This window comes from Eublepharis macularius, chromosome 19 (assembly GCF_028583425.1).
Source record: "Eublepharis macularius isolate TG4126 chromosome 19, MPM_Emac_v1.0, whole genome shotgun sequence".
NCBI classification, from domain to species: Eukaryota; Metazoa; Chordata; class Lepidosauria; order Squamata; family Eublepharidae; genus Eublepharis; species Eublepharis macularius.
This window is the reverse complement of record NC_072808.1, coordinates 18,410,326-18,426,496: the sequence shown is the minus strand read 5'-3', so window position 1 is coordinate 18,426,496 and position 16,171 is coordinate 18,410,326. Positions and strand designations below refer to the sequence as shown.

The window sequence follows — 16,171 nt, the reverse complement described above, 5'->3', positions numbered from 1 at the left end:
CCAGGGTGGCCTACAAGAAGGAAGATGCAAGACCTGGAGAGGGGGGAGAGGGGACCCGGTAGCCCGTGAAAGCCACGGTGTGTGTGTGTGTGTGTGTGTGTGCGCGCGCGTGTGCAGAGGAAGCCTTGCAAGTCTTCTCCCGTCTGGCCTGGCGCTCTCTTTGCTTTGGGGGTGCCGCAGGTGGTGGGCAGACTGTCTCCCGATCCCCCCACGGGTGGGGTTGTTAGCTCCAGTCTGGGAAACTGCTGGAGATTTGGGCAGCGGAGCCTGGAGAGGGCAGGGCAAGGGTATAATGCCATACAGTCCATGTAGTCGCCCTTTTCTCCAGGGGAACAGATCTGTATGGCCTGGAGGCCAGCTGTAATTCCGGGAGATCTCCCGCCACCATCTGGAGGCTGGCAATCCTACCACGGGGGCAACCGGGGACAGCCCGCCCCCCGCCTGGGGCGCCCCCAAGACAGCGCAGGGAGGCGGGAGAGGAGGCGAAGGGGCGCGTCGCCTTCCTTTGGACGGGTCCGCCTCGCCTCCCTCGCCGTCTTGCAGCAGGCAGCCAAGCCGCGTCCGGGCTGCGCTCCGCAGGCATGCCAAACTTCCGCGCCAGCTCGCCCGCCCGCCCGCCCGCCCGCCGGGAGCGGGGCAAGCCGTGGCTGCGAGGCGGGCGCGCGCGTGTGCGCGGGCGCGCGTGCAGGGGCGGGCGGGGGGCGAGTGGGAGGGAGCTTCCCGGCCCCCCTCCCTCCTCTCCCTCCCCTCCCTCCCTCGCCCGCCCGCCTCCCTCCCTCCCTCCCCGCGCAGGCAAAAGGCGCCTCGTTCCAAACTTTCTCTAAACTTTCACTTTCAGAGCTGGCTCCGCGGCGGGCGGGGTGAGGTCGGCGCCCCGCATGGAGTAGAGGCGAGGAGCGGCGAGGAGCGGAGAGGAGGCAGCGCCGCCGCCGAGCCCGGCCGAGCCATGCCGCTGCGCGCCCGCTGAGCAGAGTCCCGCCGGAGGCCGCCCCGACGTCACCATGTACTCCCCGTACTGCCTGACCCAGGTAAGGGGCTCCGGGGGGGGGGCGGCGCGGCGCTCCCTCCTCCTCCTCCTCCTCCCCCTCCCCCTCCCCCTGCCCTCCTCCCTCCCGCGCGCGTTGGCACCGCTGCCCTCTGCCCGCCCTGCCCGCCCGCTCCCGGGCCCGCGTCGGAGTCTGCCCGCCAGGCTTGGCCGGCCCAGGCGCGGCGGCGGCGGCGGCGTCCCCCGCGCCGAGCAGGAGGCGTGTGGCACCTTTCCAAGCTCTTTGTTGCAGGCGCTCCGCATGGGCCGGGGAGCCCGGGAAATGGCGCGCCTCCCCAAGTGCGGTCGCCAGGGCAGGCGGGGAGGCAGGGAGCGAGGGCAGCGGCGTCCCGGCCCCGCCAGTCCCAGCGCGGCTCCCTTCCGCCGGGCTGCCTTGGCAGCGGGCACGGGGGGCATCGCAGGGGCTGCCTCCGGCTCTCCCCCTTGGCAAGCGACCCCGAGAGGCGGAGAGGCGAGCGCTAGACACCCCCCCCCGGCCCGGCCCGGCCCGGCCCCGCTTCTGCCCTTCTTGCCTGGCACAGGTAGAGCGCTCCTTCCAAGCCGGGGGCGCTTCTCGGGGGCGCTTCGCTTTCCGAAGGGGAAAAAATCCCGCGGTGGCTTCGAGATTGCTGCGGGGCGCTTTGAGGAGGGCGGATTTTGCAGAAGGCGAGGCGAGGAGAAGGCGCTTGCCTGGCAGGCGCGCCCGGGGGGAGGGGGGTCTTTCCCCCCTACCCAAAGGAGAGATTTGGCGCCTTGGCGGAAAGGGCAGCAGCGCCCGCCCGGGAGCCCCCTTGGCTTCCAGCCCCCTCGCCCTGATCTGTTGGGTGGAGGCGAAAATGGGTCCGGGGTTCCCCCCCAGCGCCAGAAAAGTTCTTGCCCGAGTTCTCTTTCCTTGCCCGAGATCCGAGCCCCTCGCCAGGGCCGCGGAGGCGCCCCTTCGGGGAAGGAAGGGGAAAGAAACGGATTCCCGGGAGGGGGCCCGACGGCCGGTGCCCAAGAGATGGCATCGGGTTGGGGGGCTGCGAGGAAGGCAAGAGCGGCAGCGGCCAGGACCAGATTATTATTATTATTATTATTATTATTATTATTATTATTATTATTATTATTATTATTATTACCACCGCCACCCAGTTCTTAAGTAGCCCAGTTCTTCCAAGCCTCCCTTCTCTTCCCCGAAGCGGCTACGGGGTCGAGTCGGGCTGGGCTCGGGCAGCTCCGGGGCTGTCGGGGCAGCCCGAGGGATCGTCGCTGGGGAAGCGGCGGCGGCGGGTCGGCAGGCAGCGCCCCCAGCCTGGCAGCCCCTTCGGCGCCCGGGGAGACTTTGCCCCTGCTGGGTCGAAGGGCTCCAGCGGACGGGCTGCCCGATCCGCGGCCGCCGACGGCGCCGGAGGCTTCGCCGGGGCGGCCGTTTTCCTCGCTCCGCGGAGAGGTCCTTTATTCGGAGCCGAAACGAATCGCCCGCGAACGGTTTTCGGAGCGAATTCGGAGGTGGAGCAGAGATTTGGGGGGCAGCCTTACCTTGTAGAGACAGAAGGAAAAAAGAGCATTTTTAGGGGGGAAATCTTGCAGAGCGCTGCCAGACTTTGCTGCTTGGAAAGATTCCTTGCGATTTCCTCCGCAGCTGGAAAAAGCTCTGCAATAGGCAGAAAGTTTCAATTCCCTCTTGGGCGCAGTTTGTGCGGAAACTTTGTGTTTGGAGCCCATTGCAGGTAGTTTGCTTATCACTTATCAGTGTTCAGGGCTGGTCAACATTTGTATAAAATATGCTTCTAATGAACACCGCTGCGTCTGTGGAGCATATTTATAATTTCTCCTGTTTCTCTCCCTGATCGTATGTGGATACCAAAGAATCCACGCATATTGTTACATTTTATAAACGTTTATACTGACGAATGTGTGCATATAGATGTTTGAGTAAAGTAAAATAAAACATACGTTATCTGTAAGAGGTCAATTATTATTTGTAATGTCCAAATACAGAAGAATTAAAGAACGTAAATTTTATTTTGCTTGCAAATAATTCATTTTTTAAAATTTTACTTTTATATTATTTACAATGCTGGAGATCAAAGTATGATGCCCTCTCCCAAACTCTGTTAAGAATTATGAATTATATTGCATTCAAATGCAGTAGTGGAATATTTCTGTGATCTTCCCCCTTTGAATTTTTTATTGAGATGGTGAGGGGTATAATCCTAGGCATATGATTTGCGGCCTACATCACAGGGCTGATTTGTTGCCTTTCTCACATCCTTCTTTCGTTCTGCTCCAACTACCAACCCATTTAGAGATTTTTAAAAAAACATTATACAGGATCCCTCAATTCATATTTATTTAGTTAGTTTTTCTTTTTGAAAATCCAGTCTAGTTTTTTTCCTTAGCTCACTCAATTTTAAAGACACGATAATAAAACTGTAACATGTAAAGAAACAAAATATTAAAAATCAAGAAAGTCTCTCCGTTTTTGCAAAAAATGAAAACCAAACAAGCGCTAATTGTTGATGTACGGTACTGCATGCTCTGTGGGACTTTCGAGAGTGGGGGACTGTGATGTCACGTGAATGTTGACTGAGAGCCCCTACCACACTTCTTCCGTGCTTGTTTTTATACTGATGGTTCCTCTCGGCCTGTCTGGCAAACAATCGAGGCAAGGCCTGTGTGTGCAGCATGAATTTCAGGGCTGTTTCTGAAAAGAGAAATTCTGGTGTTACTTTGGCGTTCAGCTCTTTGCTTTTTGTCCTGCCCTTGGGCTCATGCCAAGGCAGGGAGTCCAGTTTCGTTTCTGCCTCTGGGAAGGAAAACCTTGCGGTCCTTTAAAGAGCTGCCCTTTATTTGTGCCCAGTGGATTAAACAAACCTGGCGTGATCCATGGCAAATGCCCTGGGTAGATAAGAAGAGCTTTTCCCTTTTCCCTCTTTGAACTGGCGTTCTTTTGTTAGGATTCTTAGGCCTCGTATTTTGTTTCCCTTGTGGATATTCATGTCTGCGTCCCATTCTCAACTCCTCATGACACCCCTTTTCCCAGGAAGCATTCCAATTGCAGCAATGCTCTCTCAAAGCAGAAGAGCCTGATCTTGACCACAGTTCCCAGTTGTGCTGCTAGGGCATGATCTAGATCCAGGTTCGGCCTTGCCATTCTTTTAAGTGGGAGCGTTGCTTGCCGAGTGTCAGATAGCTGGTGTAGGCCCAAGTTGCCATGGAGCCAAAATTCCCCGTTTGCACCAAGAGCCGTTCCCACCAAGAGCCGTTCCTGAAACTCAGCTGTGCAAGTGTGCAGTTTATTCAGTGGCAAAGGAGAACACTTTTACATCTTGGTGATGTTGCTGGTACTTCAGTTCACCTGGTGCCCTTTCCATCCTGTTGTCCAGGGGGGAAAGATTGCTAAAATGTTGGGGTTTTTTTGCAGAGACATGGAATTATGAGCAATATTAAATGCTGATATAGACTCAACACTTCCCATGTAGAATAATGGCTTGAGTGATTTGCAGAGGACATGTATGTGCAGGGCGTGTGCAAATTGAATAAGTGTTTGCAACATTTCTGAAAAATATAATACACGATCCAAGCATTATTATATACTGCATAATTTGAGCAATCACAGTACATGATACCACTACGATCCAAACAGATTATTTACTTATTCATTCTCATCCAGATCTGTTTTAGAAGTTTGCCAGCCTTTTTTATTTTAAACGCTCCGGAGTGAAGCCTACAGACTCATAATGTCTGATGTGTTCACCAGTGAGGGCTCATGAATTGCAAACCAATTGAATTATATTACGTATACTTCTTATATTCTTATATTTTTTTACATTATGTTTCATGTTTCATTGCAGTAATACTATCATATGTGTGTGTGTAAGCCTGTATATAACATTCACATACCTGCATGTATCATGAGAACAATCTACCGAATACTACTATTTCTAACCAGTTTTTGTGAGTTTCCCAAACAACAACCCACTCATTGGAGACTGTGCAGCCACTCTGCAGGGTAAATACGACTTTGCTGTGCCCAGCTTTGCCGATCACATTCGTTTATATAGTATGATGGCAGACACAAACAAAATCCTTTGTATTCTGCAGGTCCAGGCCAAAACTTGTTTCCTCCCCCAGCAGTTTCACAGCACCGCCTGAGCGGCGCACCCTTAGATCCCTTGAAGCACATGTAAAACACTGAGGTGCACCTCTCAGGTTGCACATAACTGTTCCGACATATTCTGAGAAACTAGAAGATGTCCTGGGGCACACCTTTTGGAGGGCGTGCTGCTTCCTTGGCCGCCTGGCCCTAAGATTTGTTGGTCTTAAGGCTATGGCACAAATGGGGAAGCTCCTCGAGGACTGTTTTAACAGTATTTTAAAGCAATAAGTGCGCACATTCATGTACCTCTTTCACATTTGGAGCAGCCTCAGAAACAACATTATGACATACCCAATTTATTGTGAATACAGTACAGGCATTCCATTAAAAAATGCATGCGTTGGACAATTTTTTAAAATGTGTGTATCTGTTTTTTTAAAGTTTGTGTGCACATGACATGACATGAATAATAGGTAGATATTCTTTTTATAAAATTTAGTTATCATTTAGGTAGACTGATAGGAATAATTGGCTGCAGGCACAATCAAGGCCTTCCAAGAAATTTGTGCAGATCATATTCATATCTCAACCCCACATTCCTACATATAGTGGCTTTTTAAAATCAAGGTGTTTAATTCTCCTTTTTAAAAAACATTTCTCATTGGGTCCGTTGCAAAAGCTCAAGAAGAAGGCAGTTAAATACACACATGGCAATTAAATACACACCAAAAATACATGAAAAACAGGTAAAGCTTACATTTGCTGGAGCCCCGACCTGCTGCAGCTGTTGGCCATGAAAATTTGGCTCCAGTAATATGACGAAGGCCCTTCTTGGAGTTTTAAAATGAAGAGACAAAACTTTGAGAAACTCTTTTGTTTGCCAAGAAAGGACTTGTAGGGTGAATGCAATGGTGAGCAAAGGCTATCCGGCCAATTGCTCCTCTTGGCTTACTTTCAAGAGATTGTTTGCAGTACAAAAATATAACCTTCACTGGCAGTAGAGGAGAGAATTTTGTCTGTTTCGCAAGCTTTCTTCGGCAGAGTGGCCGGTACCCGTCTCCCCTAGCAAATGGAAAAGAGTTCTCCCCAACTATAAAGCTTATCGCCTTTCCTTATCTTCAAGGCTGATGGCCCCAAATTTAGCTCCAAGAACCATCTTCACAGTTTTGGAAGGCTCTCTTTTAAAATGCTTGACAAATTTCCCGAGTAGATCAAATCTCTCCCATTTCCCATAAAGTCAGGAAGATTGTCTTTTCCACTGTGTTTTTTTAGTTTTATACTGTTGTAGTAAACATGAATTTCACTCTCGGTCTCTTTCCCTTTCAATGGGAATTTTTCTAACCACGTTATTTAAGTTCTAATGGACAGTAATATGTATAACCTGGTATGGGCAGCAAGGGCTGAGAGGAGAACTCTCTGTCCAGAGGAAAACAAATCTGTGCACAAAAAGCAAAACAGAACAATGCAGTGAGTGAGAAAGAAGTCTGGAATTAGGGAGCCTATAAATAAACATTTATGCAGTGTTGAGACGAGCATTCAGGTGAGTTTACAAACAATTCATTAAGATATTTATAAACTTTCACAGTTTGGGGCTATCAATAGAAACTTAATTGCAAACAGTAAACAACTTTTCTTTTCATCTCAATGATGAACTGAGACTTCATAAATGGGCTGTTTCGTGCATTTTTCGGTACAAGAATGCCCAAAGCCTAGGATAACTATTTTTGTAGAATGGATTGTTCCTTCCTCCCCTACTATGCTCTTCTCTTTTGAAAAGGCTTGCTTTTTAAAAATTTACTCTCAACATTAGGGTGTCATTTCCTAATTTTATAGGAAAAGAATGAGCAATTTGAGGCTTTGGTTGCATTTGCTTGCACAAGCTATAGACACAGCCCATAAATCTATATACAGTAAATATTGCAATGTGTATAATTCAAGAACAATTGGCAACAACTTAATTTTGCAATTTGTACAGTGTAGGATAAATGTTCAGAGACTCTGTGGAACACATTTCCTTATAGACTCTGTGTATGGTGCAAGTTTTGTTCAATAAAAACGACGGGGGAAAAGCATATATGGAAGCCAAAGAAACCAGACACGTTGGGGCTGCAACTGTAGCAGAGCTTTCTGTACCATACCCGTCCTCTTTCCTGTGTTTTTGTCATGGGTTTAATTTCGAATAACTTAAATAGGAATTGTTATAGTTCACCAGCCATAAGTTTTGGAAATGGCCCATTGACTTTAACAGAACAACTTTAAAGTTTTCGGTTGGATGCTTATCTGCACTGACATACCTGCCTTTGCTTGAGGGTTCCCCCCACCCTGCTTTTTTAGCTTTGTCTTTTCCTATCTTGATGTTTGATTGCATATATTTGCATGGCATGGCATATATAGTTGATACAGAAACTGTCCATGTGAACAAATGCGTACGCACGCTTTCCAACTTGTGCATGATGTCTTCGCCCGGAGCCGCCTTCACCTTGTTCAGCTGCCTCCTCTTCTATGGAACCTAGTGTTCAGTGCAGTTCATGCCCGTCTGGATGGAGCCTGAATTTTAGGGCAGCTTTCACGGACTTCGATTGCATCTGGCAGATAAAACGCCAGCCCATATGCCTAAAACCTCTGCATGAAGGCTTGTTTATTCGAGCTCCGATTCTCCAAATAACTCATTTATCCAGAATGAGGTCATAGTCCCAAGTGTGCAGCAAGAGGCTCTCGGCTTATCCGAGCCCCCGCCAATCTTCATTAAATCCACGTCCCCTAATTTTGTTTAGCTAACTATTGCCTTGCTTCACAGTGACAGTCTCTGGGACATGGGGGAGTCTCCTCAGCTCTTCCTATCCCCCCTTCTCTTATTTCAAACTCCTCTTGTACATGTTTCCCCTTCTCCAGATTTTATTTCGGAATGACAGAGAGGTTCGGCCCAAACCTGAAGAGTGTCGGGCAGTGTTTTCACAATTGCTGAAGAGTTTTCAGGGCTTGGGGAGTGGAGGGGGGTAGATAGGCAGGGAGTTGTCCTGTTTGTTTGCCAAGTGCAAATGTCCCCACGGTTACGATGGGGAAGGAGTAGCCACCCTGAAGTCTGCAGGCCTCATCCATTATGTATCTCTTTTCCATATGCCGAGGACGGCTGTCAGCCCCACCCGCCTCTGGGCCTGCATCTTAAAGCCAAGGCAAGGTGTAAATCAGGCCCTTTGAAAGAGGCCGCAGCTCGGAAATTCTTCATCACTGCTTTCGATTTTCCTGGTTGTTGCTCCTCATTAGGTGCCTTTTGAGAAGGCCTGCCACACAATGTTGTCTCTTTGTTGGACCCCCACGGAGGGAGTTTGGTTAGAGAACGAACGATACGGCGTGACCTCATTCATACACATGGCCCGGGGCATGTCCAGAACTGCAGATGGGGAAATGAGGGGAGCGGGGCTTGGGTAGGGTTACAGTCTGATGTCGGCCCACCAGGCATTTGGGATGTGGGCATGAAGGAAGGGGCAGTTTAATCCCTAAAGTGAGGGAGAGAAAGAATCTGCCTACCAAGGCAAATTTGACTCTTGTGTGAGTGTCTTGAGAGAACGAATGCTCACATATGGGATTTTTGAGGAGGGGTCCCTAAAAACCCCTTCACAGCTAGCATGTTGCTTCCTCGGCAAGTACAGGCTTCTCTGTGGTATTCTGGTATTGGACCCTGGATTTTGAAAGTGGACCCGTGAGTGTGTTTGTGTGAGGCAGGCTCCCTCATGGTCTTGCTAGGAGAGCAAGGCTGGCCAAGAGCGGGGAACGGAGCCCAAGGAGCGGGGTGATCGGAGCAGCGGCCCTTTCGGAAGGCGGAAAACATCCGCCGAGGGCGAAGCGCGCACCCGGCAGCTCCAAAAGCCATGGAGCTGAACGATGACATTTTTATACAAAGCCTGCTTATTTTAGTCAAGATTACCATTTAGAATCTCCTGCCGCCCACTCCTTTTTCTCAATAATCAGGCATTTACGGCCACTGCTGCGGCAGTAGGGATGGTTCCCCTGAACTTTTCATGCCCCTGCTATGCGGTAGGCACTGAGTTTGCTGCCTGTGGCTGAATCTGTGGGTGGGTGAGGGGGGCACTTCAGGATCCCTTAGCTTGGGGGGGGGCAGAGTACACACAGTTTTATTGACACGCTCTCATCTGTTGTGTATATGAGAAGTGGCTCACAAAAGCTCACACCCTACCACACGTTTTGTTAGTCTTATAGGTGCTACTAGACTCTTGCTCTTTTCTACCGTGTATACACAGTTACAGATTGCGCATCTTGTTGATTCCGTGGGCACCTTTCTCAGAATTTCACCATTAAGGACGGGATATTTCAGAACAAATGCAGGACAGGTAGAGTGCAACTAGACAAGGGGGCATTTTTTAAAACTTTTGCTGCTCTGCCTCGTCAAAGATATATCACGATCCTTCCTGAGATGTATCCCTGTGAAAATCCTGTTCATTCATCTGTGCATTTTAATAGCAGTGTTTCTGGTTTCCTCTGTCATTGTTTCTTTTAAGAGGCCAGTGAAATGATTGCAAGGGACTGGCATCGGGGTATCAGGGAGCAGAGCGGTGGGGCGGCATGGATGAGCAGCCCAGGAGTTTTCTCAGAACGAGAACTGCTGTGACCGAATCCCTTCTGGGGAAAAAGAGAGGTTTTTTAGCTGGGCTTTCCACCCCCACCCCGCTCCCCCATGTACCTCTGTTTAGCGAGTGGTTAAAAATGCATTGTGCACTGAATGAAAGAAATTCAGAAAGTGTAAACATGTAGATCACTATAAATTTATAATTTGCGCCTGGTGGAATTTGCATCCGGCAAGCCTGAGCCGCTTTCTGCATGAGAACAACTTTCTCTAGGGTAGCAACTTCTGCCGGAGATTGAAGTGTAAGAATTCTCCCTTCCTCCGTGGGGGTGGGGGAGGGGAGTGGCAGATGAACCCCAACAGAAGATAACGGGCTGGAGAACAAAAGAGGCAAAGAGAGCCAACGCCCAGCACAGGGAGAATTTCCTGCTAATTTCTGGTTTGGCTGATTTTAACAAATCCATTAATAGCTGATGAATTCATGCTGAAATGTTTGGAGTTCTTCAGGGTGTCGGTTGTCACGCAGTTCAAGCAAAGTCAAAGGGATTCTATTCATATTTCAGGACTCCTGGATCAGGCCCCCGTGCCCTGAGCGCACTGGTTGAGCACCAACATGCATTGCTGCCCAGAGTAACAGGATAGGGTCTACTCTGATCGGAACAGAGGAGAATTTATCATATTGCTTCCAGCAAGTTTGTGAATGGGTGCACTCAAATGGCATCCGATCTCATCTGATAAAGAATTCCGTGGATCCGCTATGGGTGCAATCCACTGGACGTATTTAAAACCAGCCCCACTGAATGAAGGAGATATTTATGCAGGATAGATGTGTAGATTGAATTTGGAGGAATGTGGTTCAAATTTCCCTAACTCTCAAATTATAATTTCAAACACATAATCACTTTCCGTATGCCTGTCTATCTATAATAAAATTAATACGTATAGGAAAACCATATTAATATATAAATACAGGTACAAATACATCTGCAGAGTTATGAAGGAAGATTGTCTAATATGCAGGACATTTGTGGAAGAATCGGGTTTTATCCTTTGTAGATGCTGGCTCTTTCCCCCAGTGTAGCTATCAGCTAGCAACAAGAAACTAAAAAATGGTTTTATTCAAGGATTTAGATGTTTGGGAGGAACGCTGAACAAAGGCAGCTCTTCACCACAGTAAACTTTACTCTGATATACCGAGCCGTTCTTCAAGCGCAGCATTTTGGACTACTCTTTTTCAGGCCTTGTGCGCATAGGGCACAGCCCAGATAGAAATTCCTGCACGTGCATCGTCCGAAGGCATGGAAGCGGCTTGTGCCTGGCTCCTGTTATTTTCAGTGGGGTTTGCACAGTAGAATGTCTTCCTGGATTGTGTCCCAATCATGGATTGTGTCCTTATTTCTGTAGCATTTGATCCCCCGGCGGGCAGGACACCTTTTGCCTGTTCTGCTTCTTGGAGAAACAGCCTCTTCAAGAGCTGCTTGCACCTGTATCTCTGTGTGCGTAGACCAGAGGATCTGGCCCCTTCGAGATAATGCAGCCATCATTGCTTGTAGGGAGCTTATGCTACCTGCACTCCACTGCTGTTTCATGGACAAGTAAGGACAGGGCATGCATGTGCGTGGCTGGGTGGCCCTTAGAGTGGATGAAGTGACAGCAGCAATTTGAAGACTGGGGCGGGGGGGGATAATCACAGCAGCGTGACTCAGAACCCCCCCTAAGGGCAAGGCTTTTTAACTCTGATCTGGATAAACCAGGCTAGCTTGAGCTCATAGAAGCCCTGATTGGCCCTGGTTAATACTTGGGTGGGAGACAAACAAGGAAGTCCAGGATCATTACGTGGAAGCAGGCAATGGCAAACCACCTCTGTTTGTCTCTTCCCTTGAAAACACTATGGGGCCACCATAAATCAGCTGAGACATGATTTAAACAACAACAACAACAGCAGACACTTCATTTGATCCTACTAGATTCCAAAGAAGCAGGTCACAGTTCTTCCAGCTTTACAGCTGGGAAACTGAGCCTGAAATAAATGGTCTCCCAGCAAGTCCATGCGTTCTAACAGGCTTCCACTCAGCCATTGCTGAGCTACAGCTTTGGGATGGTGAGACCTGATGCTCATTGGAGCCTCTTCCTGTGGGCCAGTCCTATTTTTCTGGGGGGTGGATTTGTGGAGGGCAGCTGGCTAAAGGAACTGACTGCCAAGGGAAATCCATTGTGACTGCAGAGGGCTTTGTACTGGGCTCAGTAGCACAATAGCCTTTGTTTGCACAGAGAAAAATGTTGCACATGGTCTATAGCAGGCTAGAGAAGCGCGGTCACTTTCAGCTTGAATGCTTGGTTTATAGTTCTAAATCATGGGCTCTGCAAGCTAGCTTGGATGCCCTGAACACAGGGCTTCTTTCTGCTGTAGAATCTCAATGCTTTGTTGTCTTTTGGGGGGCAGGTAGTGTAACTCTGTTTGGGAGGTTAGTGCCCCTGTCAGTTTCTCTCTGTCCCAAAGACTATATACCTTAGCCATATATAACCAAGTCCATAGTGTCAGTGATCATTTTGATACAGATCTCCCCCCCCCTCCGGATGGGAGGAGGAGTTTCTGTTTATATTGGGTATGAAAATGCCATGTTGTTCCATGGCCTGGGCACTAGAAACTCACGTGGAATCTCAGGCCAGATGGCAGTATACCCTGGGCAATGTACCGTAAAAAGCAACATGTACAAAAATGTACATAGTTTTGCAGGCATTAAGCTCACCCAGGGGGCAGAAGGATTGCACTGGGGAGAACTTGTTTCTTCCAATCCCCTGGCATCACATGGTGGTTGGCACCATCGGTTAGCTTCATGACAGTGGTCTTGAATGTAGCTAGAAAAGGATATTGTGCGCACATGGAGTAGGTTGTGTGTCTGTGATCCCCCAAACTCTGTTTGCCGGGGAAGGAGGCACTGAACTGAAAACCTGTGACAACAGCAAGAGGAAATTGCTCTTTTCCTTCTCCTCAGTACCTTGCAGGAATTACTGGCCTGTTGGAAATTAGTAGCATGCTAGTGGAGATTCGCCTGTCTCCAGAGAGTAACAGGGCTCCCAGATGGTTCCTAACCAGGTACCAGATAGTCCAAAAGATGGTGACTGTTAAATGTGGTTTCAGAAGAGTATTTAGGACTCAGAACTTCTATAACCTTTTTGCTTATTATGATGTGTGAGGGAGGCAGGTCCGTCCCAAGGTTGCCCTGGGTGAATGGCTTTGCCCCTCATGCTGTGGGGAAGCCACCTCAACTCAGGCTGCCTACACTGGGGCTGAATTTGTGACTCCATCACCAACCCCATGATGCCACTGGAGGGATGGTGGATCAGTGCCCCTCCAGCTCTGGGAGAGATTGGTGCCGTAGGCGGTTTACCTAGGTATGTGAAATGCATGGACCGGCTTTTGGGGAGAGGCTGTGCTTTGGTGGGGAGAGCAAAATATGACAGCCCAGGGGAGGAATGTCTGGGGGGCGGGGTTCTCTCATGGGGGAACACGTATAAGTGTGTTCTCTTGCCATACGCGTGTAATTTGTCTCGTGTAGTTTGGCTCTGAGACTCTCTCTCGTCTGCAGGTCTGTCAGTGACCTTAGAAAACAGCAAGAGTCCAGTAGCACCGATTAAACAAAATTTGTGGTAGGGTAAGTCACAGCTCTGAAGAAGTGAGCTGTGACTCACGAAAGCTCCTACCCTACTACAAATTTTTAGTCTTACCGGTGCTACTGAACTCTTGCTCTTTTCTACTGCTACAGACAGACTAACACGCCGACTCTATCTGGATCTATGTCAGTGACCTTGTTTCGGCTATAGCAGTTTTTAAATCATGTTTTAATTTTTGGAAACGTTCTTTATAACTTTGATCACTGAGTTTTTAAAAATGTTGTATTACCACCCTTGGTGCATGGGAGACTGATCCAGAAAATTTTAAAACAAAGTGTACAAATAAATGTCATGAGATCATGAGTTCTTGTGGTTCAGGAAAAGAGTACAAATTTGTAAATTTTAATTTCCAGTTCTGTCCAAATTCGTGGCCTACGAGCAAGGCGGGCAGCTTATATGTATCACCTGAGGCAAGTGATCCCTCCACGGAGTTATTTGTTTTTTAAATTTTATCAGCAGCTTTGTCAGAGAAACTCTACCGGGGGCAACGTACTGTACAAAGCAACTCATACAAAAATGTCAACGAAATAAAAAAGTTTTCTTTTTTAAAAAAGGCTTCAGATTATTCTGATTCTTGTTTTTTTCATTATATATTTTCCATGCAGACAATATTCCTAAATATAAATATTTCCATCTCAAAAGTTTTCCAGCAGGGTGCTCTTTTTTTTGATGTTATTGTTTTCGTCCCCAATTTTTAAAAAAAGGAGAGAGAAAAAGAAAAAAGTGAGCAAACACCAGTTAGAGCACTGTCTTTTTTCCAAACTAAATGTTTGAATATTTCTTGTTGGCTTCAGTTAAGGAACAAGCCTATTTTTAAAAATACACACAAATATATGTGTGTGTGTGTGTGTGTATACACACACATATATATATGTGCGCACATATGTTTATATACATGTATGTGTGTGTGTGTGTGTGTGTGTGTATGTTTATGTATATGTGTGTATATGTATATGCATATGTGTATATATGTATGTATATGTATACACATGTGTGTGTGTGTGTATATATATATATGTATGTATGTATGTATGTATGCATATGCATATGTATATATGTATTTATATATATGTATATATATATATATGTTTGTGTGTGTGTATAGGTAAAGGTAAAGGTAGTCCCCTGTGCAAGCACCGAGTCATTACTGACCCATGGGGGGACATCACATCATGACATTTTCTTGGCAGACTTTTTCTTACGGGGTGGTTTGCCATTGCCTTCCCCAGTCATCTACACTTTACCCCCAGGAAACTGGGTACCCATTTTACCGACCTCAGAAGGATGGAAGGCTGTCAACCTTGAGCCATATACTTGAACCCGGCTTCCACCAGGATCGAACTCAGGTCGTAAGCAGAGCTTGGGCTGCAGTACTGCAGCTTACCACTCTGCGCCACGGAGCTCCTATATACGTGTATAGGTATAGGTATATATCCAATTCAGACCCCTTTTATGCAGTTTTTCAAAACATTAAATTATTTTTCACTTTTTGACTATACTGTCCCTGATCGTGACTTTTGGTTAAAAGATCTCTGGTGCCAGAGGCACACTCTTTTGCCTAAGACGTATTCCAACTTCTCACGGTCACACATGAAACTGTGTTATACTGAATCAAACCATTCGTCCATCAAGGTCAGTATTTCCTACTCAGGCAGGCAGGAGTTCCCCATTTTCTCCTGATGAGGTCTTGTACGTCACCCTCTACCTGCCAGGAATTGTACCTGGGACCTTCGTTATGCCAAGAAGATGCTCTGCCACTGAGCCACAGCCCTTCCCCAGTATCTGCTCTTTGCCTTTACTCGGTTTTAAACACCGGCATCTTTGTAGGGCTCTTCCCGCTTTGGCAGTGCCGCACCTTAATACATCTTTTGAACGGAATATAATCTTAACATGGAGATTGTAGGAAATCTGAGCAAGCGCAGAATTTTGGGCCGGCATTCTCTCTTGCTCAGGCCCCAAGAACAATTGGCTTAGATGAAGACAAAAGATGGAAACCTCTCAAATAGGCAGACCGGTTCCAAGCAAGACGGTGGCACTTCCGAGCGGTGCTGTGCTTACTGGTACGTTGCAAGGGGAACACTGAATAGCAGCAGGCAACATCGAACCAATCCCCTGACGGGCCCTGATACTACAGAGAGTGGCTGGCAAACGGGATTTTCAAAGGGAGCCAAGCAAGGACGGCACAGAAACTTGGCAGGGAGCGTCTGTGAAATGGCGGCGGAACGGTTGCATGGGCCCTGCCCATTTACCTTGTTCAGTGGCTCGAGGAAGAACGCAGAAATGAGGGGGACTGCTGCGGATGTTCCTCGCAGACAACGTTTGTGTGCCAACACCTTGTTTCACTGTGCCGTTTCCTTCCATTTTGAACTTTGAATTCACGTATGCGTGTGTGCCACACGCTTTGTATATTCTCTAGTTGAGACAGAAGTGGAAGATGAATCCGCGCAGGAGAAACCTGCCTTCTTCTCTCCTCTTTCTGGCTTTCTTTCTCTCTCCTCTGTTCTGCTGCCGACCATTTTTTGGCTCCTGATGAATATCTCGCTCCCTCTCCACCCTTGGCTTTTGGCTCCAGCTTTGGCTGTGCTCTCTCAGAGCCAATCTCCTGTCTTCAAGGGGCAACCACTCTGTTGCAAACTTTATCCTTCTTCTTTTGGGGGTGGTGCGAGGCAAGGGAAGGGGACATGAAGTGCCTGCTCTTTGTGGAAATGAAGCGAAACTGGCAGAAGTCTGAGTTGGTAGAGGGGCTGCTTTCAGTTTCCAGTCAGCAGGCAAACTGTTTTAGCGGGCTCAACGGGAGAATCTGAACAGG

At 48.1% G+C, this 16,171-nt stretch overlaps 1 protein-coding gene across 6 annotated transcripts in view; it reads left to right on the top strand.

Annotated features, from left to right (window-relative positions):
- Positions 1-765: 765 nt before the first annotated feature.
- The window catches only part of NFIX (nuclear factor I X), a 247,857-nt gene continuing 232,451 nt past the window's right edge, over positions 766-16,171 (top strand). For all 6 annotated transcript variants that reach the window (XM_055003531.1, XM_055003528.1, XM_055003532.1 and 3 more), the window contains exon 1: positions 766-1,028. In XM_055003531.1, coding sequence (XP_054859506.1) covers positions 1,002-1,028 — 27 coding nt within the window. In that variant the 5' untranslated portion in view covers positions 766-1,001. The remainder of the gene's footprint in view (positions 1,029-16,171) is intronic.